This window comes from Dasypus novemcinctus, chromosome 21 (genome assembly GCF_030445035.2).
Source record: "Dasypus novemcinctus isolate mDasNov1 chromosome 21, mDasNov1.1.hap2, whole genome shotgun sequence".
In the NCBI taxonomy this organism is placed as follows: Eukaryota; Metazoa; Chordata; class Mammalia; order Cingulata; family Dasypodidae; genus Dasypus; species Dasypus novemcinctus.
This window is the reverse complement of record NC_080693.1, coordinates 31,745,407-31,767,628: the sequence shown is the minus strand read 5'-3', so window position 1 is coordinate 31,767,628 and position 22,222 is coordinate 31,745,407. Positions and strand designations below refer to the sequence as shown.

At 58.4% G+C, this 22,222-nt stretch overlaps 1 protein-coding gene and 1 long non-coding RNA gene across 3 annotated transcripts in view; both read right to left on the bottom strand.

Annotated features, from left to right (window-relative positions):
• RTN4RL1 (reticulon 4 receptor like 1) overlaps positions 1 to 20,724 on the bottom strand; it is a 65,291-nt gene extending 44,567 nt beyond the window's left edge. The window contains exon 1 of the mRNA XM_012521731.4: positions 20,433 to 20,724. Within this exon, the coding sequence (XP_012377185.1) occupies positions 20,433 to 20,445 (13 nt within the window). The 5' untranslated portion in view covers positions 20,446 to 20,724. The remainder of the gene's footprint in view (positions 1 to 20,432) is intronic.
• On the bottom strand, positions 9,164 to 19,236 carry LOC139437258 (uncharacterized). Of its 2 annotated transcripts, none has more exons than XR_011646992.1 (3): positions 19,173 to 19,236; positions 12,940 to 12,994; positions 9,164 to 9,309 (listed from the first exon to the last, which is right to left on the bottom strand). It is a non-coding gene; the product is annotated as an uncharacterized lncRNA (long non-coding RNA). The 2 variants fall into 2 exon arrangements; XR_011646993.1 differs by lacking the exon at positions 9,164 to 9,309 and adding an exon at positions 10,682 to 10,799.
• Positions 20,725 to 22,222: the final 1,498 nt, after the last annotated feature.

The window sequence follows — 22,222 nt, the reverse complement described above, 5'->3', positions numbered from 1 at the left end:
TAAAACACCGCCTTTATGCCAAGCAATCCGTGCACTTAACTAGCTGTCGCTCAAGCAACTGAAGAAGGCACATTAACCCAAATTTCTCAGAACACCTTCTCCTGATAGGCTGCAGAGCCAGCGTCTCCCCCATTGGGCTGAAACACTTGCTGGGTCAACAGGCCTGCTTAAAGGCGCCAGGATCCTATCAGCTGCTGGTGACAGCTCTAGCATAGATTCCTTGGGGGAGGGGGGATACTGGCCCTGTGACAAGAGTCCCTGGGCCCTGCCCTGCTCTGCCTCAGGCCACCTGGGCAGGAGAAAGGCTGAGTCCCAAGCGCTGGCAGATGAGGCACAGGGAAGCAGTTTTCCTGGTGCTCTCCTGTTCTGGCTTCTGTTTGTCTTTTGATCTGTTTCCTCACTCGGCCTTTTCCCGGGAAAGCTTGGGTCTGTCTCACTGAACCCATCTCTGAGGCTGGGTCACCGCTGCTTTCCAAGCGGGAGCTGATGTTCACCTTTCATTGTTGTCAGCATCTGAAATGGCCCGGAAACTGGTAAAGACAACAGACACCAGGGGATGGCCTAGAAATCTTGGCCAGAGTGGGGGTGGACAGCAACTCTCCCCACCCCTCACCCCTGCCAGGGCACCTCTGCTGGGAGCTGCCTCCTGGCCCCCCAGAGAGGCAGCAGCCACCCCAACTTTTCTCCACTCTGTTAACAAACCTCAGCAGAGATCCTTCTGAGGCCCCTCTGAGGCCCCTCCTCAGGGTTTGATCCTGGCTGCTTTGCCTTATCAGCCTTGCTTTTCACAAGCACTTAAATTCATGAGGAAAGGGGAAAAGTGAAATCAGATAGAAATGCAGGTCTGTTTGCTGTTTTCTCCAATGAAATGGTTCTGGGTAAACAGCAGACGCCTTTGATGAAATCCCAGCAGGCTTAAACAATAAAGCTGGTTACAAACTCAATCTGGCGGAGATATCAGATCTGAAATTGTTTCAAAAAACATGTCAACATTTTCTAATGCTACTAAAAAACTTCCCGGGCTGCCCAATGTGGAGGTTAGGGCAGGGGAGGGCGGGGCTGGAGGCAACCTCGGGGCTCAGCCTCTGCTCAGGCCCCATGGGACTTTGTATGCCCAGTGCCTGCTGGCCCATCCACAGTTCCTGACTGCGGAGTGGTGTGTGTGCATGTGTGTGTGTGTATGTGCGGGTGTGTGCTGCAGAAACATAAATGGCCACTTCGCAGTCAGGGCCCACGGCAGGCAGGGCATCAGCCTCCCTCACCTGCACCATGTACCCTCACCCCCACCTACTCTCCCTGCCTCCACCCTTAACTCCCTACTTCCACGCTCCACACTGCAGCCAACAGAAGCTTTTAAAAATGTAAATCAGATCATGTCATTCCTCTGCTTAAAATCTCTAATGCCTTCATGCTGCACTTAGAAAAAGATCCAAATTCCTTCCCGTGGCCTACAGGACCCCTGGGATCTGCCACCGCCTACTTCTCCCCCACTAACTATACTCTCAACCTCTCTGGTCATCTTCCTGGTCCCAGAACACACCTGCCTCTGGGCCTTTGCACAAGCTATCAATGGCCTGGGCATGACAATGCCCCAACCCACTGTCATGGCTCAGCTCCCTAACTATTGTAGCTAACGTTGCTTCTGCTCCCTGGGAATCAAGCACAATATCACATTACTGTTTTAGTCAAGCATTATCTGAAATCACCTTGTTTACTTATTATCTGATTCCTCCTTTGGAATGTAATCTCTCCTCAAGAGAGACTTGGGTTTCTCCTTACTGGCAGCCCAGCGGCTGGCATACAGTAGATGCTCAATAATTATCTGTGCCTGGATGAATGAGCAGCTAGGATGTCATCACCACTCTAGGTTTCCTCCAGGGCAATGCCCACGAGGCCTAGGATACAGCACCATAGAAATACCTTGCCAGCCTCTCTCTGGGGGCCCCCCTGGTCGCAGCTGCCCCCCCCCCAGGCTGACTTTGGGACGGCAGGGCTGCGAGTTCAGGGCTGGCCTGGGGCTGAGCTCAGGCCCTAGCCGGGCTACTGGGAAGTCCCCTGGCCTTGCCCCACCCCTTCCCCTGCCCACCCCGGACCGGAGCTTACAGGCCGCCTCTGAGAAGTGGGGGTGGGCACGGGGCAGCGGGGAGGAGCCGGGGCCTGCTCCTCCAAGCCTTCTCAGAAAAGCACGGGGTTGGGGGGGGGGGGGTGCCTGCACAGGTCTAGAGCCTGGGGGGGCAAACAGCGATGCCACCGAGGGCGCGGGCCGGGTGGGGGCGCGGCCGGGAGCTCAGCGCCACCTCACCCCCGCCCCGGGCCGCGATCGATGCCTGCTGCTCCCGGCCTCATTACCGAGGAGAGCTGCCGGGGCTGGCAGAGGAGCCAGACGGCTGCGGGGGGGCGGGGAGGCCTCCTTGGCTCCCTGGTCTGGATTAAATATTTACTACGTTTTGTTTGGCCTTTGGGGGAAGGGCGGGGCCGTCGCCTCGACCCTGAGCTGCCTCGCGGGGCCGAGGGGCGAGGGCGGTGCCCTGTCCCGGGACCCCCGAGCCTCCCGCTGGCCGGGCCGGGCCGAGAGCGCCCCGCGTGCGCCCGTGCGCCGCCGGCGGGGATTTGTCTCCCTGCGCCACGCTGACACTTCTGGGTTACTGCGCTGCTTCCGCGCGGGGGGCCTCTGGCGGCCCAGGAAACGACTCCCCGCCCCCGCCGCGGGGAGGGGGCGGCCCCCGCTCTGCCCCGCCCGGCAGACCCCGTCGGGGCCGCCGCCTCCCAGGCCCGCGCCACCCCAAGAGCACCCAACCCGCCGCCGGCGCCCAGCTCCCCGGCGAACCGAGCGGCCATTTGAGGTGGATCTCAGTTGATCCCACCAGCGGCCCTGACAAAGCTCTTTCCATTTTCCGGGTGTGAAATCTGGGCGCCGAGAATGATAGATGTGGGAGCCAGATTGGGCACCCAGAGCTGCCCCCCCCCCCAAGCGCGGACGCTTCCGGTCACTGAGGGGGTTCTCAGAGCCCCCTGCCCAGGCCGCTGCGCCTTACACGTCTGTGCACCATGGCGCGCACACACAGTGTGACCACCCCGCAGCAAGCCCCGTGTGCACTGCCCTACAGAGCTGCGCACGTCTCATTCTATCCCGGTAGGTACACACGCCTGCCTGCCGGGCACCCGTTCTCCACACACACTCGTGTACACATGCCCACACAACCACAGCCATGTGTGCCCATGAGCTACACATGTGCACACTAAGAACAGACCCACCGCGCTCCACATATGTGTGTGTGCCGCCTCGCCCACCCCGCCCTATGCATGTCGGTGCACACACACGCACACATGCTGTCCGTCCTCACCCCGCCCCTGCACGCGCGCACACACACAGGCACAAGGGCCAGCGCTGACTGCAGGCGGCTGAGGAAGAGCTGCAGCCTCCAGCCCTGCTCCTATTTAAAGAGAAGCATTGCTGGAAAAGGAACAAAAGCAAAGCCAGCTATAAATAGCCACCTCCCTCCCCGCTTTTCCTGCCCTCCGGCCTGACGGCCCTGCCTCTCCCTTCTCCCTTGGGCCCCAGTGCAACCTGGGCAGGCCTGGCCCCGGGGTGAGTGGCTGGGCCCCAGAGGTCCCCGGGCCAAGCACTACCCCGGGGGAGGCCAGGGGCGCGGGGTGGGTGGGCGCAGGGGCATGGGGCCTGCCCCTGCCACCAGCCCCTCGTGCAGGGCCCAGCTCAGAGGAGGGAGGCGGGCTCGGGCCCGGCTGCAGAACGGCAAAGCCTGGCGGCTGCGGGGAAAGGTGGCCGGTCTGCAGAGCTGCAGCCACAGCCGCCCGGGGACTCCCCACTTGCCCAAGCCCGGGCTTTCCGGGTTGGTCCTGGATTGGCCTCTGGAGCCCAGAACCAAAGACAATGGGTGCCCTGTCCGGAAGCCACGTGGGAGGGGAAAGTGTCAGGATGCGCGGTGGGGGAGGGAAACAGGACCTGCTTTGGGTTCCAGTTTCCAGTTTCCAACGGCCTCAGGCGAGGCCACTAACCGCCACCGTCCAGCCTCAGGTTCAGCCCTCTCTTTACAGAGTGATGGGAACTGCAGGAAAAACAGGTGTGCGGGGCAGGTCCTTGTCAACTGTGAAGGACCACTGGAGGGAAGAGATGACAGAAGAATGCTATAATAACAAGAATAATTCATTTCACTCATTTTACTGTGCGCCAGGCACTGGGCTAGCTTTAGCTCATTTGATCCTCTGTGACATACGTACTGTTTAAAGTCCCATTTTACAGATGGAGAGACTGAGGCTCAGATGCTAGTTCCAAGGTCACTCGGGCCCCTAAAACGCAAAGTCAGTTTGCAAAGTCAGGCTGGGACCTGCTGAGACCAATGCCTGCTTCCTCGGTCCTGTCCCGCTGGGTCCTGGAGGGTCTTGATTCTGGGGTTAGTCCCTCCCCAGGGACCCGGGCTGCCTCCACCAGGCATGGCTGGGGCCGATGGCTGCAGGGAGGAAGGGTGGCGGGTCTCAGCTCCCGAGGCCTCCCCCAGGACTTGCAGCCTAAGCCCCCAGCCCTCCCCAGCTCCCCTGAGGGGCCTCTCTCTCCAGTCCAACCCTGGGGAAGGCAGGGGAGGGGCTGAGAGAGAGCTCAGGCAGACCTACTTTCAAGACTTTAATCCTTTTTGCTTAAAGGATTTTTTTTTTTTTTCCGGCTTGGGGAAGACTTGGTCTGATCAGAGGAGAGACGCAGGGAGCTGACAAGCTGCAGTGGATGGGGTGGGGGGGGTGGCGAGGAGAAAGAAATACATATTTATTACCCTCAATTATTAAAAAATAGATAGTACCAGATCTTAGGTCCTGGCAGACACTGCAGCGGCATTTGTGTGAGGGCTATTTTTTTTCTTTCCTTCCTTCTTTTCCTTTGCGTGTTAATTCTGTGGCAGTCGTGATGGGGTAGCTCGTTAGTAAAAACACCCTGGCCAGTGCCCAGTGGGGCGAACAGGGCCTGCAGCAAGGGCCCCTCCAAACCGCAGGCACAGGAAGGGGCCCGGGCCCCATCTTGGCGAGGAAGTGAGAAGGTGGGGCGGGAAGGGTCTCCCCTTTCTGGGCCGCACAGGCTGGGCTCCGAAGAGTGCTTCCCGGCGGCTGCTTCATCGCCCCGCTGCTCTCTGGGGACAAATCCCCCACCAACACAGGCCTTCCCTGGCACTGCTGCTCTTTTCAAGGGAGTGGTGAGAGAGAAATCGATGGCAGCTTCCTCTTCTGGAGGAGGTGACAGCTCTCACCCCAGCCTCTGGGCGCAGCCAGCTCCCAGGTCAGGCTTCTCGTCCCAGGAATGTGTGTGCCTGTTGAAAGGGGGCAAGCCATGGGCGTGACGCACGGGGGGATCCCCGAAGCCTGCAGGGGCACCGGGGGCCAGGGATGCCCCCCACCCTCGGCGCTTTTTGTGGATCCCATAACAGGGCAAGGTGGAGCCTGGGACAAGAGAATGGCCTACAGTGAGGAAAAAGATGAGGAGAAAGCAGAGCCCCCACAGAGCCCAGCCCCCTGGAGGCCACGTTACCCGAGTAAGGGAGAGACCACGATGAAGACAGGATGGCAGCCGCTTCTCCCCGAGGGCTCGCCGTGTGCCAGGAAGGCACTTTACATCCATTTCGCCGTGAATTCTCAAAACCCCAAGAGGCAGGTGGCGTTATGGCATTAGCCCCACTTTTCAGATGATGAAACTGAGGCCCAAAGAATTAAAAGTATTTGCCCAAGGTCCAGGCAGCTGCTAAATGGCCAGGCAGAGCCCCATCCCACCTGTCGGCCTGCTCGGCGCTTGCTCCGGTCTGCTTGGCTCAATAGACACAGGCAGCAGGAAAACCGAGCAGCCCAGAAACAAGTTCGAGAGGGACTAAGCTGGAAGCAGTGTCCATTTCACAGGCCAGAAGACCGAGGCCCCAGCTGGGCCGGGCCTTCCTTTCTGCTCGGGGAGACTCTCTTTTGGAGAAAAGCAAGAGGCTTTGTAGGGGTTGGGGCTGGCAGCCGGCAGGCGGGGGATGGACCGGGTTTCTGGAGAGGCCTTCAACCTCATCTCCCCGGTCTAAACCAGTGAAAACCACTTGAGAATGCTTTCCGCAGCTCCCCCTGCACCGCCTTCAGGGGCTTCTGCCTGGCTCCTTGCAGAGAAGTCAGAAACATCACCCCCGAGCAGGGTGGTCCCCTCTGCCCGAGGTGACACACGGTCAGTCCTGACACGCACATAGACTCAGCCCTAGACATGGAGGCAAAAACGCAAGGGCAGGCAGGTCTGGGCTGTAGGAAAGACAGCACATGGGTCTGCTCTGGAAAGAAGTACCACCGTTCCTACGAATTTTCACGGCAGCATTTGTTAAGCTCCTCTTCTGGTCAGGTCACAGGAAAGCGCCAAGAATGTATAAGCATCATTTTGCTTCATCTTCACAAGCCATGAGATCGGAGCTATGACTTGCCCCATATTTCAGATGGAGAAACTCAGGTTCCGAGAAAGATGGCAATTCCCAGGCCTTGGACCTGGCCCCGGCCAGCCCCCGCGTGTTTAACCAGCGCACTTGGAGGTGAGGGGCTTGGCCGCTGACCCCTGGAATGAGCCCTTTCTCCAAGCCCTCTCCTCTCTCGGGGTAGGGGAAGCCTCCACGGAGCAAGGACAGCAACCAGCATGACCAGGGGCCACGGACGTGGGCTCTGCTGGGCTAGAGCCTCACAGAGAGGCTGGGGCTGGGGTCCAGGGAGGGATGCATCACCAGCCAGCACATTGGACGTTCTGTGGAACAGCACAGGCCAAAAAGAACACCTGCGAGGACCTGCTCCCAGGCTGGGGGATGCTGGGCTAGGCACAGCGCTTCTCTGGGCTGGTCTCCCCAGCTAAGCAATGAGGTCCCATCACACACCAAATCTGAGAGTCTAGGATTCTGTGAAAATCACACTCCATCCTCGGAGTTTCCTGGTGTGTGAGCCTCGCCGACCCCAAGGAAAGGTAATGCTTCAGGGTATCTTCATGGGAGATACACAGCCTTGTTCATGGGAGACCTATGCCACCCTCACGCCCCCCCCCCCCCCACAGGGACCTTCCTCCTTGCCAAATAACCGACCAGGCAGCTTCTGGTCCTGCCCAGCTGCTGCTTGCGCTAGCGTCAAAGCCACCTGCCCAACATGTGTCACCAACCTGCCACCATGGCTGCCATCTGCCCCCCTGCCACGCCCCATGAAGATTTTGGCCTCTCACCCTTTTCTCCTTCCCCTGCATATACGCCCACAAACCGAGTGGGCCAAGACACATGTACGGGGGCTTGCTGCAGTGCGGTCTTTGGTGGCAGAAAACTGGAAGCAACCGCCATGCGTGACCCAAGGGGACTGGCAAGTCATACAAAGGTGTGTTTTGTAGTCATTGACACTGAGGTTGAGTCACTGAGATTTGCTATTAATCAAAAAAAAAAAAAAAAGTAGGGCATACGTATGGGAATGTGGAAAAGACGTGTCAAAGCATGCATTAAGCATGCCACGGCCCTGGGACGGGAGCGCTCCCCACACTTCACTCTTTGGGTTGTGGGGTTAGAGTGATTGTCTTCTTTTCGCCAGTCTGTAGCTTCCCAATTTCTCTGCCATGTGTAAGCATCATCTGGGAAGTTTCCAAAATGTACCTGGTAGCTGTTGACTCCACCACCCTCCTTCCTCCCTGGTACTAACTCTACAACAACAAGGGCCTTGCCGGCCGCCCCTCCAACTGCGATGGGAACGCCCCCCACCACAGACGGCTGCTGCGGCTCACTCAGCCCCTCGCCCTCCTGCCCCTTCCCTAAGGCCCTGCTCCTCTGACAAAGCCCTCCCTGGAGAGCTGGGTGAGCAGGCCCTCCCCTCCTGCCTGCCCCGCTGGCTTGGCCCCCTTCACCGCGCTGCGCCGTGGCGGGGGAGACGTCCTGAGAACGAGACCCACAGCCCATTGCTGGCCCCCGCAGAGCCTGGCCCACAGAGGGTTCAGGGATGTACCAAACCACCACGGGGTGTCTCAGGCCTGGCTGGCGCCGAGGGTCTAATTGGGGAGGAAAGTCTGAGGTACAAATGAGGCAGAGAGTGAAAAAGACAAGACCCCACGCAGAACTAAGTTCTATGTTTCACGCTTTGGAGTCAAAGGGAAGGACTTGTGGGAACCGACCTGTGGCTGTCACGCTCAGGCTGCAGCCCGGCCAGTTAACAGCCAGGGAGGAGAGGTGCCTGTCCCCAGTGGGAAGGGCATCCCAGGCCCACCCCCCTTCACCCCCATAGCTGTTGCCTTGACCTCTGGATTCCTGGCCAAGTGATGGCTGGTGCACTTGGGGCTGACCCCAAGCTCTGGTCCTCTCCGAGAGAATTTGAAAATCTTCCACTGGCCACACCTTGGAATGTCTGCCAGGCCCCTTCTGCGAGGGAGGCCAGCCCCGCAGCCCAGCCCCAGCAGCCAGGCTTTGTAGAAAGTGCACTCCCTTCCAGTGCGGTTCTGCCTCAGGGCCTTTGCACTTGTTCCCTCCCTCGGAGAACTCCGAAATCTGCATGCTTCCCTCCCTTGCTTCCCTTAGTCCTGTGTTCAAATATCACCTTATCAGAAAGCCTTCCCTGGCCAATCTAAAATAACCCCTCTTGGGAAGCGGATTTGGCCCAACAGATAGGGCGTCCGCCTACCACATGGGAGGTCCACGGTTCAAAAACCCCGGGCCTCCTTGACCCGTGTGGAGTTGGCCCATGCCCAGTGCTGATGCGCACAAGGAGTGCCCTGCCATGCAGGGGAGTCCCCCACATAGGGGAGCCCCACCCGCAAGGAGTGCGCCCCATAAGGAGAGCCGCCCAGTGCGAAAAAAGCGCAGCCTGCCCAAGAATGGTGCCGCACACACGAAGAGCTGACACAACAAGATGACGCAACAAAAAGAAACACAGATTCCCAGTGCTGCTGACAAGAATACAAACGGACACTGAAGAACACACAGCAAATGAACGCAGAGCGAAGACAACTGGGGGAGGGGGGCAGGGAAGGGGAGAAAAATAAATTTAAAAAAATAAAATCTTATAAAATAACCCCTCTTGTCACCCTGTTCTTTACCTTGTGTTTTCTTCTAAGCACTTACTTCCACCTGACAGAATATAATTAGCAGTGTGTGTCTCCCCCACCGCCCCATTAGAATGTAAGCTCCACAGAACAAGGGGCTTGGTTTTTATTCATTGCTTTATTCTCAGGGCCAAGCAAGCAGCAGGCAGGCACTCAATAAACAGTTGTCAGGGGAGCGGATGTAGCTCAGTAGTTGGGCGCCTGCTTCCCACGTACGAGGTCCTGGCTTCATTCCCCAGTACCTACTAATACATAAATAAATAAAATAAGCAGGGGTCAATGAATGTTTGTCAGGTGGAACGGTCCCTCCTATGCCCCTCTTGGCCAACAGGATCAAGGGAGACCACCTCGGCCACAGACAGACCATCCACGGGCGACCGTGATCCATAACAAGGTCTGACATGAAAACACTTGGCTGGTCCATTGGGGTCTTCCTTCTGGGAAATAAAGCTGGGAATACCAAAACTCGGAGGCAGTCAGCAGTGGGCGGGGAAGGTGAAAGGCCATCTTAAAGAGCAAGCCCTGAGTGGCGATCCCAGGCCAGGAGCAGGGGAGCTGGGTTCGAAATGCCACGAGAGGGACCAGAGAGGCCAGCTGGTTCCAGGGTTACCCGCTCTTCAAGAAGCTTCCAGAGCCCAGGCCACACATTTCCCTGCCATAACCCCCCATCTCCAATGAGCTCCCTTGAGTCCCTATAATCAAGTTTGCCAACCAGGGACAGTGGGCCAATTACAGGATGATATCCACTGGACCTCCCAGGTAGCCCCAGGGCCATTTGTGGCCCCAGGATTTGGTGGTGAAATTTCCCTTTGGCTGGTGTATTCTCCTGAGAGTGGCCCTGTAACACACGCACACACACACAGACACACACACACATACTACCTCTGCTCAGAGCCCTCCTTGCTTGCCGGGAAAATACTTCACAGTACAAGTTGTTTTCACAGATGGAGAGAAGACAAAAGAGGCAGAGTCTTCTCACCCCAGGCACCCCCTGAGCTCAGCTTTGTTTGGCAATTTTATCTCATTTGGTCCAGCCCCATTTAAACATTTCAGATCTCTGAAGTCCAGTGTCCACGAGAGGTTTTCATTTGCCATGGAATCAATAGTGCAAATTTTGTTCCATAAAAATCTGCCAAGTACGACCATAAAACTCTTCCAAGTGAGGATGCCGCTTCTTTTCCCAACTCAGCCCCTGCCCTGCTGGACGTCGTCGTGGTCCATCTGTGGCTGCGAGCTTCCTGGGGCCACCAAGGAACAGAGCTGGGCTGGCCGGAGGCAGCCTCAGCCCTGGGCCCCAATGAGCCATTGAGCCTCTCTGGGCCAGTGTCCTTAGCTGCAATTTGGGCTAATAAGTTGCCTTTTCTGCTTATAATGGGGCCTCAGACAGAGAAAACTGTGTGGTCTAACTCCTGCTATATCTGGCTCAATTAAAAAAAAAAAAACGCCATATCCTCCTGGTTCCTGGTATTAAGTTCATTTTTCTTTTTTAAGCCCTAGATTATCATGATTAATGTTTTTGTGGTTACAGAACAATTTAAAAATTAAGTTTGGTACTAAGTTTCTTATGTTCCAACCTAAGTGTACAATCATTCACTCAGCATTTATTAGCCAATCAACTCATAAATACATAGCATAGTTTATTGATTTCACACTCTTCGTCGGCTCTCACTGTGCGTGTTTCAGTCAGGTCCTGGCAGGCAACAGAGAGCCCCTCAGACTGAGTAGTGTGGTGAGTCTATAATAAAGATGAGGGCATGGGTAGGGAAACCCTAAGGGATAATGCCAATACCAGCCCCCCAGGGCTGAGTGAGGGGAGGCTTCTCTTACTGAACCTGGAGAGAGGAGCTGTGTAGCCGATGCTCTGAGAGCCTGCCCGTGACCCTTGCCTTTACCATGTCAGCCCACGCCAGCCTGACTTCCAACTGCCAGGACCTGCATTTCTTGCCTGAGCACTTTCTCTAGCAATGGGGCCAGCTTTGCTCATCTACAGAGCAAACCAAAAGTGCCCATGAATTATCACCTCCACAGGAGCAAACTCAACCAGTGACCACTGGGAGTGGGTGTCTAAATACCCCAGCCTCCTCACCCCTTGGGTGACAGAGCTGTGGAGTGCGTGTTCCGCGCTGCATCCTAAAGTTCCCCGCTGGGCTTACGCTCTGGTGGCCCACAGCAGAAATGTGCTTGATAACACGACACGCCCTTCGCTGGCTTCTGCCATCCCCTGCCTCAATTCCACACTTTCTGGCTGGCATTCTCGAAGATCATATCCCACATAAACTCCTCGCACTTGAATCCTTGTCTCAGGTTGTGCTCCTGGGAGAACTTTGGGTGGCCTCTGGTGGAGGGACACAGAGAGCCCGTGGGTGACTCACCGTTGGGCAAACCTGACCAGAAGGGAGAGGAGGCAGGCAGCCACTGCTGAGGTTGGACAGGCCAGCCTCCTGGGACAGGGCGCAAGGCAGGGGACGGTGGAGAGAGGACCCGAGGCGCAGAGGATAAAGGAGGACTAGTCTCCTCACAGAACTCACCACCCCCAAGGAAAGCAGGTGCTAGAGAGGGATAGAGATAGAGCAGGCTGAGGGCTGCGATGGGGGAGCCCAGGGTGCACTGGGACTCCCGGGACCCCTCCCCTCGTCCAGGGGGTGGAGGAAGGCTTCCCACAGGAGGGGATGTGAAAGTTAGACCTGAAGGCCAAGGAGCCGAAAGGGAAGAGGCGCAGAGAGTGCTCTAGGAAGAACGAGCTGCTCGTGCAAATCCTTAGAGATGAGAGTGAGTATTATCCAGTTGAGGAATTGAAGCAAGTTCAATAGAACTGGAGCTCAGAGTTCAAAGAAGGGATGGGGAGGAGGCTAGAGCTGCAGGCGGGGCAGGAAAGCCTGGACCATCACCTGAAGGATACGGGAATCGCTGCAGGTTTTTACGGGATCGAGCAGCATTTTAGAATCCAGACATGGCATAAAGCCTGGGCTGTGCGAAGGCAAAAGAGGAGTCAGCGAGGGCGCTGGGTTGGGAGATGGGAGTGGCCTGGGCTAGGATGGAGGCAGAGAGAGGACGTGTGAAGGATGCCAGGAGAGAATGTGCTGGACTTCATGATGGACTGGATGGGAAGGGACCCCCAATTCTTGGGCTGGGGCGCCAGGGAGAATGGTGGTGCCAGATACAGAGATGCAGGCCGACGGGAGGAGCAGGTGCACCGCAGCAGCGAGGGGCACAGTGTTAGACACACTGGGCTTGAGGGGCCTGTGAGGTGGCCAGTAGCGCCGGGGGGCAGCTGGACAGATGGCTCTGGACATCAGGAGATGGCCACCACAGCCCCTCCAGATAAGGGCATGGAGTGAGAAGGGTGAGGGGTGGCAAGAGGAGATGCAGCTAGCAACGGAGGCCGAGAAGGAACAGCTGCAGAAGTAGGAGGAAAACCATCGGAGAGGCCAAAGGGAAGCAGAGCTGCCAGCATCAAGTGCCACCGGGAGGCCCGGCGAGAGCACCACCTCAAAGCCAAGGCGGTGACAGTGGCGTGACGGAGCAAAAACCAGAAGCCCATGGGTTGAGAAGCAAGAGCGGGGGGAGGGCGAGAAGACCACCAGGAAGACAACTCCTTCCAGGCCTACGGGAGGCGAGAGCCAGGGGGTCCCCAGGAGTCCCCAAAAGAGGAGAAACAACCCACCCCCGCCGGCGCGAACCCTAGCCCAGCCGGTGGACACAGGACAGGAGCGTCCTCCTGGCGAGCGCACCCAGCCGTCTTCCTGGTGTCCTTCATTCACTGTCTTGCTAGGCGGGATCGCAGGGGACTCCAAGGTCTCCAAACTGGAGGGGCCCGGGGGCGGCGCGAGCACAGAGGAGAGGGCCAGCCCCAACCAGGCTCACCCCGCTCTTACCTGTTTCATATTCTGGGCTTGCCATTGCGTCTCATTGGAAGACACAGTTCTGTTGCTAAAAAAACACGCAGGTCTCCAGTCAGGTTACAGGTGGGGAAACAGGGCCAGAGCGATGCAAACAGTAGGCCCAGGGCCTAGCGAGTCAGCCACAGACAGGAACCCAAACCCAGCCCCTGGACTCCAACGGTGTTCTGCTATCCAAACCCCTCCAGTACCCAGCAGGAAAACAGTCGTGGCAAAGCCAGAGTCGGGGTTGCCACGGGGCTGCGCTCAAGGCAGAGCCTGGCCTGCCGAAGACCGAGACAGGACAGTAAACAGCACACAGCATGCTCTGGGCAGCACATGCCAACGAGAGCCGGCGGGCGGGAGGGCAGCCTGCAGTGCCTGAGCAGATCGGCGCCCCCCTGGCATCCCACCTGCCCAGGCCGCCACACACAGGCCCCCGAGTAACCCATCCAGGCCTGCCTCCCGAGCAGGGCCAGCCAGCCCGGCCCCCGGCCACCTCGCCGCATGCTCCTTCCTTCTCCTGGACTGCTCAGGCGAGCCCGTGAATAGAACATTAGAGGCCAATCCTTATAAAAGAAAAAGCAGCTCCCTGGTAAGAGTGGACCTACTAAATGTCAAGTGCAGAGCAAGGCCTTGCATGCTTCCCACTAATGGAGGCACCTTCGCTTCCCTACCTCCCCATCCAATCGCCCTATAAATAAATCATGGTAAGAGCATGCCTCCTCTGGGGGCCTCATGAATCTCTCTAGATAAGCATATGGTGAGGCCCCTTCACTAAGTGCGGCCTTGGGCCCAGGGTGGACGGCAAACTCTGCTGGCAGGACCATTTCAGAGGCAGGAGCAAACTTTCACCCACCTCTGTGGGCTGCAGGCTGGGAGCCCAGCTTTTCTCCTGACTCTAGGGAGACTTTTGCTCAATTTCCTGCAGATCCGCCCTGCCTGATGGAATTGTCACCGCGCTACCTTCTGGAAAGAGCCCAGTGAGCTGACAAGAGCCCCAGGAGCTGACGAGAGCCCCATGTCCGGGGGCTGCAGTGCTGCTGTGGTCTGTCCCCTGGCAGAGGAGTGATGAGTCGTGCCCACCCACCCACGCCCTGTGCCGGCGAGCCTGGCGCCCACTCGCAAGCTTTGTTCCCGACGCGTGGTGCACTTCACACTGGCCCACCCGCTCCTGAGTCCCCGCCCAGCGTCTCTCCAGCCTGCCCACGGCGCCAACGTGCCGACGCCAACGCCATGCCAGCGGACCACGGGCATGGGTGCCGAGGGGCACTCTGGGGCCAGCGGGCCGGCTGCCGGCACTCAGGGGGCACGTGGGGCAATTGCGAGCTTCTTCACGTCGCTCCGGGGCACCTGTTGCGCCTGCCAGGTGTGTTCCCGCCCACACAGACATACAGCGCTGCATTGTGCCAACCCTCTCGCTGTGCCAGCACGGAGGCCTCCAGAGCGACTCTTCTGAATCAGATAGCAAGGGTTGTTTGCAGTTTAGTCTCCAAACTTTGCTGACCGATTAGACAGTAATCACGGGCTCAGAAGCAGCAGCCGTCTCTGTGAGCTCCACTCTGTGCCTAGGGGCGGTGGAAGAGACCTCTCCTCCCCTCACCATACGATCTGGCTCTTTTGCCCCAGAGATCAGCCAGGCTCTCTGTCTTACTTCATTTTCTTTCTTTTCCAGGCTGTGGAAAGAACTGGCCTCTCTGGAACGCAAACGTGGCCAGGAGGGAGCAGGAGAAGCCCCTTTTGGAGAAGTGTGAGCCCTGAAGTTATCAGCCTGGCTAAGAGGCCAGGCTGGGGTAGGAGGAAATGTCCCCCACCCCCGGCCAGTGAGAGAGCACTGCCAGGAGGCAAGGCAGGGACAGAAGGAGGCCCCTGCCTTGCCCAGCCTACCAGCGGCCACCCACCTGGACCAGCATGTCCTGGGGCTGTTATTCCCTGGACAACCACCTGTCCAGTCTAGGGTGCAGCTGTGTTAGCAAGACCACTCGGTCAGCCTCGAAGGGGTCCGGAGAGAGAGCCCGTGGGAAGGGCTTAGAGCCCCAGCTGGGCCCAGCCCTGAGGAAACTGGCCCTGGGCCTTTCTCAGGGGCATGAGAGCAGGCAGGCTAATGCCTGACCCACTGACCCATCTCGGCCCCCAGTGAGGAAACCAGGGCAGCAGACAGGGGATGAGGGGCAAGTCTTCCCAGATGCCAGGACGGGTCAAGTGGAAGAAGATGCATAGGAAATACTGGGGAGCTCTGTAACAGGACTCACACGATTCCGCAGCGCCACCAAACAAATGTCATTTAAATCAGGACAGATGGGTCTGTGAGATAGTGGCGTGTAGAGGTTAAGAGAGCCAGGGAAAGCCTGGGATTGCATCCCACCTCAACTACGTGCCAGCTGGGTGACACCAAGGGACGTCATCTTTCTGTGCCTCAGTTTCCTCCTCTGAAAAATAGGGATGCGTGCACAATGGACCTTGTGGGGTAGCAGGGGAGATTACATAAGTTAAGGCATGCAGTATACTTGGCAATGGGCTTGGCATGTAGTAAGTGTTCAGTAAATGTAAGTAGCTGCTGTCGGCATATGGCCAGGGATTGGCAGAAGCAGACCCAAGGCAGGCTGGGAAGGACCGTCCATTCCCTGCTGCCCCTGTTTCCAGCTGGCATCCCTATCCCTGCCCAGCAGGTTCAGCCAGGCATGCTCTGTGAGACCCGAGGTGGCTTCGCCTTGCTCTAGTGACAGGCTCCAAGTCAGCCATGCCTCTTTTCTGCCCCTGCCCCCAGGCCCCCTGGCCTCTGTGGTGAGAACTCCCTGGGCCTTCTCCCAGGCTTTGGGGAGCCCTCATCCTGGGTCCCTGCCCCACTCCTCTGACTCACTTCCACCAGGGGGCCTGGCCAGTGCACCCCAAGGAAAGGACTGTTTCCGGCACTCTGCACAGAGGTCCTGCCTTCTGCTGTCCCTGGAGGCTCTGTTCCTGTTCACCAGCTATTTTGTTTCCTTGGCCATCTGTTCCCTCCCTGTCATCTCCTCTCTGCTTTAACCTTAACCACTACTTCACTGCAGATGGTACCAAGCAGATCTGTTCTTGACATCCTTCATGATTCCTGCCCCTCCTTCTCATCTCCAGCGAGTGAGCTTGAGCTCATCCCTTTTCATTTCCCAGGGCCAAAGCCATGGCCAGAGTTCAGAGTGGGAATCCCCCCACAGCCTCCTTCCTTGGTCCCATTGGAGTCAACTCTGCCACAGGTCAGGGGGCAAACACCTACCCTTTCCCCTGTTTTTCCTTTTCCTAACAAGACATGTTCTTTTCAGATTTGGCCAAGCGTATCTCCCTGCATCTTAAGTCCACTCTCTGTTCTGGCTATTTACCTGGATCTCCATAAACAGAGAGATTTTAGCCCTCGAGAGGGCTTGGGGTTGATGGGCTGAGACAGTCTGGAAATCCTGGGACTCATCCCAGCAGTGGAGGGACAAGTGAGCCCATGCAGGGCATTTGGGTCCTAAACGGTTTCCGTGGACAGACCTGAAAACTCTGCAGTGAGGAATTGGACCCATATTGGCATGACAGGAACTGAACCAAAACACATTTTCTGCATTGCCTGCGCTCACGGGGGGACCACTGCACTGCTTTCCTTGCTTTCAGTCTGGCTGCTGGTGAGAAGATGCATGCATGGGCTTTACTCAGCAACTCACCCTGCCTCTCCCTTCTGCAGGGGTGTCCTCGTGCTCTCCTAAAATCCCTCCTCTTGGTTTCTCTTTTCTGGCATAAGGACCAGGAGCTTTGAGGATGGAAGTCCAGAAGCTCTTAATTAAAGAAGCTGTTATAGTGAGATTGGTTCCACCAGGCTGCGTTCTTAAGTGGGACAGAAGAGAGCTGGGAAGACTGAAAGTCCCTTCTGCACCTGGATTTGGGCTAAAAGACCTCAGAGGACTCACATGGTTCCCCTTTGCATGTCCCCCACAGCAGCAGGAAGATGTCTTGGCCATCCGTGGAACATTCTTCTCTCTCCCTCTACGCTGGAGCTAAGAAGATCCATGTTACCAAGAGCTCAGAGTCTTGAGCTGTTTGGGTGGCCCCAAAGAGAGGCAGAGATGGTGCCTCCTGCATGGAGCCTCTCCCATCACCAAGGGAACATATGGATTCAAATCTACCGGTCAACTCCCAAAGTCTCTCCCGCTACCTTTCCTTCCCCCAAAGAAGACCCAGTCCAGCCACCAGGCCAGCTCATCTGACTATGGAAACCAAGAGAATAAAATGCCTCTTACTGGGTTGCAGGCCTTAATCTTGCTCTGGCTGAATTATTCAGGGATGGCATTAACTTATAAATGAGTGTGTTTGACTGATTTTGTGGTTGATGTACAGATAAATTCTAATGAAAGACAGCTACAAGATTTTAAATTATTAATTAGGCTGCCACTTAACAAAGCCTATTTGGCACTCTATCTCCTTGCTTAACAAGACAAAAACTTTAAGGAAAGGTTCTGTATTAGCCCAGAGGCTGTTGATTTGCATTCTGTTTTTATTCTGTTTTTATAGCTCTAAAAATGAAAACCATAGATCCTGACCTTAAGCAAGCTACTTCTGGCAAAGCAAAACCCCCAGCAGGCCGCCCTTCCTTCCTGGATGTTGCTGGGTAGCTCGGGGCGTTTGCCCTGCCTGCTTCTCATTTCTGACCAGAGGCTTGCTTTTTATATCCCTGATTCTGCTAGGGGAGGCCAGGAGATGGGAAAGCAACCGGCATTGTCAGCGGCTCAAGCCCACTGGGGACTTCGGGCTGATCTGGTTCACAGCAATGGGGCTGTGGCCAATAAAATCTGTTCATGAGAAGCAAGGCAGCAGCCCCAGACCCCAAAACACCCTGCCAGGAAATAGCACCCAGCTGGCTTTAAAGGGGCAATCAAATCAGAGAGATGACCTTCACGGCCAAAGGCCCTGGGACCTCATACTGGTTAGCCCCCAAACTCTACAGCACACTCCATCGTCAAAACCGCGAGCCCTGCTCTCTGCAGCATGTTAAGGTTTCCCCTCTCACACCCCTGTCCCCAGATCTAGGGAGGGTAACTCAGGTTTCATTCTTCAAACCCTTTCCAAATTGTAATTCAGCTCCATCAAGTCCAGGAACCCCACTGGGCTCTGCATCTCATGAAGGCAGGGAAACAGCGACAACCATCTCAACCCACCCTATGACTTTGTTTGCTTAGAGCCCACCCTATGACTTCTAGAAGCAGAAACTTCAACACCACCTCCCTTGGCATTAGCCCCAGGCATATTTTGGTTTTGGGGGCACACCTAGACCCCACTGAGAATCTGAGTGTCCCGTGTGTCCGTGCAGAAGGGACAAGTCCTCAGGAACAGGGGCAGAGGGAGATATTACCCAGGAAAGAACCAAAATCAAATTATTTGCCCACACAGTGTCCCAGGGGCAGGCTGCAGGGCTGCTACCCAACCAAGGGCTTCTCTGCTGTTTCCCTCAGGCCAATCCAGGTGGAAATCTCTTTGCGGGTGGAACCTCTCCCGCCAACCAGGCAGTGCAGGAAGGTAAAAACAGCCTGCAAGGCAAACACATGTGACTGCCAAGCCTCCAGTGGCCACTTCTGGAGCAGGGTAAGTGAGCCTCCCCTCTGGGAGCAGCCCCCAGAATGCACTGGGCTCATCCTGAGCTGGGCCTCTGGCTAGCAGGTATAGGAGAGCAAGGTTCCTGGAGGCCGCACCTACACCATAAACATAAAGTCCATGCTGCTTCGTGGCTCATTTTTAACTCTAAGCTGCCAAAAGACAAAAGACCAAAAGGGAAATGAGATGTCAGTCCTTCTCTATTACCTCCATTGCAAGCCTGCAGCTCAGACAGGTAGGCCTTTTAAAAGTGCTGGGGAAGCCTTCCCCACCTGGGCAAGTTTGCCTGGGCCAGGCCCAAGCTTCTGAGACCTGCGCCTGCACTCGGCTCTGCAGGAAGCACCTTCTCAGGCCAGCACCACTTGGCAGCTGAAATGACTTCTTGTCCCTTTCTGCGGGAAAAAGGCAGCTGGGGTACACAGTGAAAAGGTTTCTCCATCCGGCTGGCGACTTTTCAGCCAGCATCGCACACACACACACCGACCCACGTGGAGGGCACAAGTCACACTCAAGTTTGTGACTATTCCGACACAATGGGGCAACAGCGTCTGCTCCGTGTGTGGAGCCGGGACCACCAGGCGGTCTTCACGGTCCCCCGCCTAAGGCACGGTTTCTTCAGCCACCTGACTGACCTGCTTATCGGGGTCTCTTCCATCGCCCCCACATCTGCTTTTCTCCGCCCATCTTGGGGCTCTGCGCCCCCTCTCCGTCCCCTCCCCCTGCCCGTTTTCTCCTTCCCCATCCTGCTGTGAGGTCAGAATCCTGTGCTTACGACACCTCGGTCTGTTGCCATGGAAACAGGGGCGGATTAAGGCTGGAGTGCGGAGCGCAGGGATCAGGCTCCTCCACTACCTGAGCTCCCGCCTCGGCCGGCTCCCTCCCGGCGGGGGCAGCAGCCGCAGGCGCCGCGGCTCCCCCGCCGCCCGGCCGGGGCCAGGGACTGGGGGGTCCCGGCGGGGCGCCGCATCCCACCAGGACCTGGGAAGGAACACGGGCTGACGCGCAGGCCGGGGCAGATGGTGGCGAGGCCCACGGGCGCACGGCAGGGTCCCCTGCCCTCTCTGGGCCCGGGGGACGGCACCCCGCGCGGCTGCCACAGGGGGGCGCGGCGGGACTTCCCCGGCGCCAGCGCCAACTTTGCCGCGCCGGGTACCCCGCCGCGCTGCCGAGAAGTAGGGATGAGGTGGCAGCGGAGCCAGCTCTCCCCAAGTTGAGCCTGGCCCGGCCGTGCACACTGCGGGCGCGGCCTTCGCCTTCGTGTCCCTCCGCTTCAGGCCCAGGGAAAGTTCGAGGAGCCGGACATCGGGCGCTTGCCACCGCTCTCCCCCGCCGCTGGGTGCCCAGAATCCGTCCCTGGGGTCCAGAGCAGGGCTGCAGGGCAAGTGTCCGCGTCCGGGCCCCGCCTGGGGAGCTAGGGCGCGCCGTGTGCGCTGGAGCCACGCGGGGCTGACGGCCGGCTGCACTGGAGCGCGGGTCGGACCCGGCCTCGCCGAAACCGCAGAAGCAGGCAGTGTGAGGCCGCGCAGGGGATGGAGCCCGAAAGTGCAAAACTTTTATAATGGCAAAGCAAAGGTCCCAGGAGGCCGACTCCCCTTCCACCACGGCAGCGGCACCACCCCGGCACGAGGGCCGCACGTTCTGGCCTCGGGCTGATGCCGCTGAGCCAGATCCCTAGGCCTTGATTCAAGGAGCCAACCCTGTGTCTCGAAACCGGCCACCGACGGCAGCTGAGCTCCAGCAGCAAGCCCTCGGCGGGCGCGCCCCAGCCAACCCGCCAGCCCGCGGAGGGTTGCCTCCCGAGCGCCCGGAGCCCCCGCGTCGGGCGGTTTCCGGGCTCGCGGCTCTGCCCCGCGCGCATCCAACTCCAACTTGCCCCCGCGGTTCCAACTCACCTTTGCGAAGCATGTTGGCCGCGGGGCCGCCGCTCGGAGGTCGGCGTAGAAGCGCTCCCTCCCGGGGTCCAGATTCAAATCCCTGGGCGCCGGCTGCAGCTAATCCGAGCGCGCCGAGGCGGGGGTAAGCCGGGAATCAGCTTGTGCCCCGCGGCCCGGCCCCGCAGGGGCATGGTGAGCCCGAGCCCCGTGCTGAGGGCACCAGCGCCCGCCAGCAACCGCGGGGCTGCCCTCGCTCAGCCCCGGGGCGACGGGCTTGCTCCGCAGAGCCGGCGGCCTGCTTCTGCCGCCCTGAGCACTTTGCAGGCGGTTTTGAGAGGGGACGCCGCCCCCCGACCGGCCGGCCGCCGCCCCTCCTCTCCGCCCCCTCGGGCCGCCGCCACCTCGGCCGCTGCTGCAAAAGGGCGCTCGCACGCACCGCCGAGCTCCCGGGAAAGCGCCCGGCGCGCGTTTGCAGGACCGAGCGAGCGGCGGAGCGGGGCGCCTCCCTTCCTCCCCCCGGCTTCCCCCACCTCTCTTCCCTCCCTCCGCCCTCCCTCCCTCGCTCGCTTGCTCTCTAGCTCCCTCCCTCCCGCTCCGCTCCCCGCCCCCGCTCACTGAGCGCCTCCCATACAAAATTTATGAAAGTGCTCTCAGCTCGCAGCGCCGAGCGCCGTCCTATTCCCAGGGCAGCGGCGCTCAGCCGCGCGGCGCCGCCTCCCAAGGTGTTTTCGCTGCGCCCGCCCCCAGGGACGATTCTCGGTCCGCGTCCGTCCAAGCACCTGCCCTAGCCCCCGGGTCGGTCCTCGGGCCACTTGCACGTCCCTGCCCGGCCTCCCGGAGCCCGCGCTCGTGGCCCAGCCCCCGCTCACTCGCCCTTCGCGTCTGGAGGTCACCGGGAGAGGAGGTTGCAAGCGTGCGCCCCATCGACCGGCTGGGACCAGGGGGGCTCCGCCCAGAAGCCCGGTCACAAATCCGCACCCCTGCCCATCTCGGCCCTGGCTGGCGCCCCTTCCTCTTCGGAGGCTCGACGGCTCTTTCTCACCCAGAACAGCTCCCGCGGACCCAGCCGCCCCGAATCCCGCTCCCCAGGACACTGTTCTTTTGGGCGGGGTGGGGTGGGGGGTGAGGCGTGTCCCGGGGCTGATCTGGACCTCGCAGCTCAACGCAAGCGTTCGTGAAGGCGCAGCTGCAAACCCAAGGCAGGGGAAGGGCCAATGAGGGGCTCAGGTCGGCTCTCTCCGCCTGGGGGGGCGCTGGTCTTTCTCCCTCCACGGAGACCACGCCCGGGGCAGCCCTGAAAATGGAGGGAGCACAGCCTAGAAAGCGGGTCCCGAAGGGATGCCACGGCGCTGAGTGCAAAGAAGGTGCAAGGGAGGTCCTGAGTGGGACAGGCACCTCCACCTGGCCTGGGCTAAGAGGATGAGGGGGGAGGGGGGAACGGGCCAAGTCCTACTCATTCAACACACGTTTATTGAGGGTCCACTACTATCCTTGGAATTCAGCCAAAGAAAAAGACAAGGTCCCTGCCCTCTTGGAGTTCACATTGTAATAGGGATCAAATGGGATCAAAAAAGGAAAAACCACAGGAGATGTGTGCTACGGAGAAAAGCAGGGTATTGTGTGGGAGCTGATACAGGGAGGCCAAGGAAAACTTCTCTGAGGAGGTGACATCTAAGCAAGATCTAATTGAAGTGAGAAAATGAATTGAGTGGCTCTTTGGAGAAAAGCCTTGAGGTCGACACAAACTGGACATGATTGGCAGGTCAGGAAGACAGGGAGTATCATTTGTTCACTCACACACATGTTCA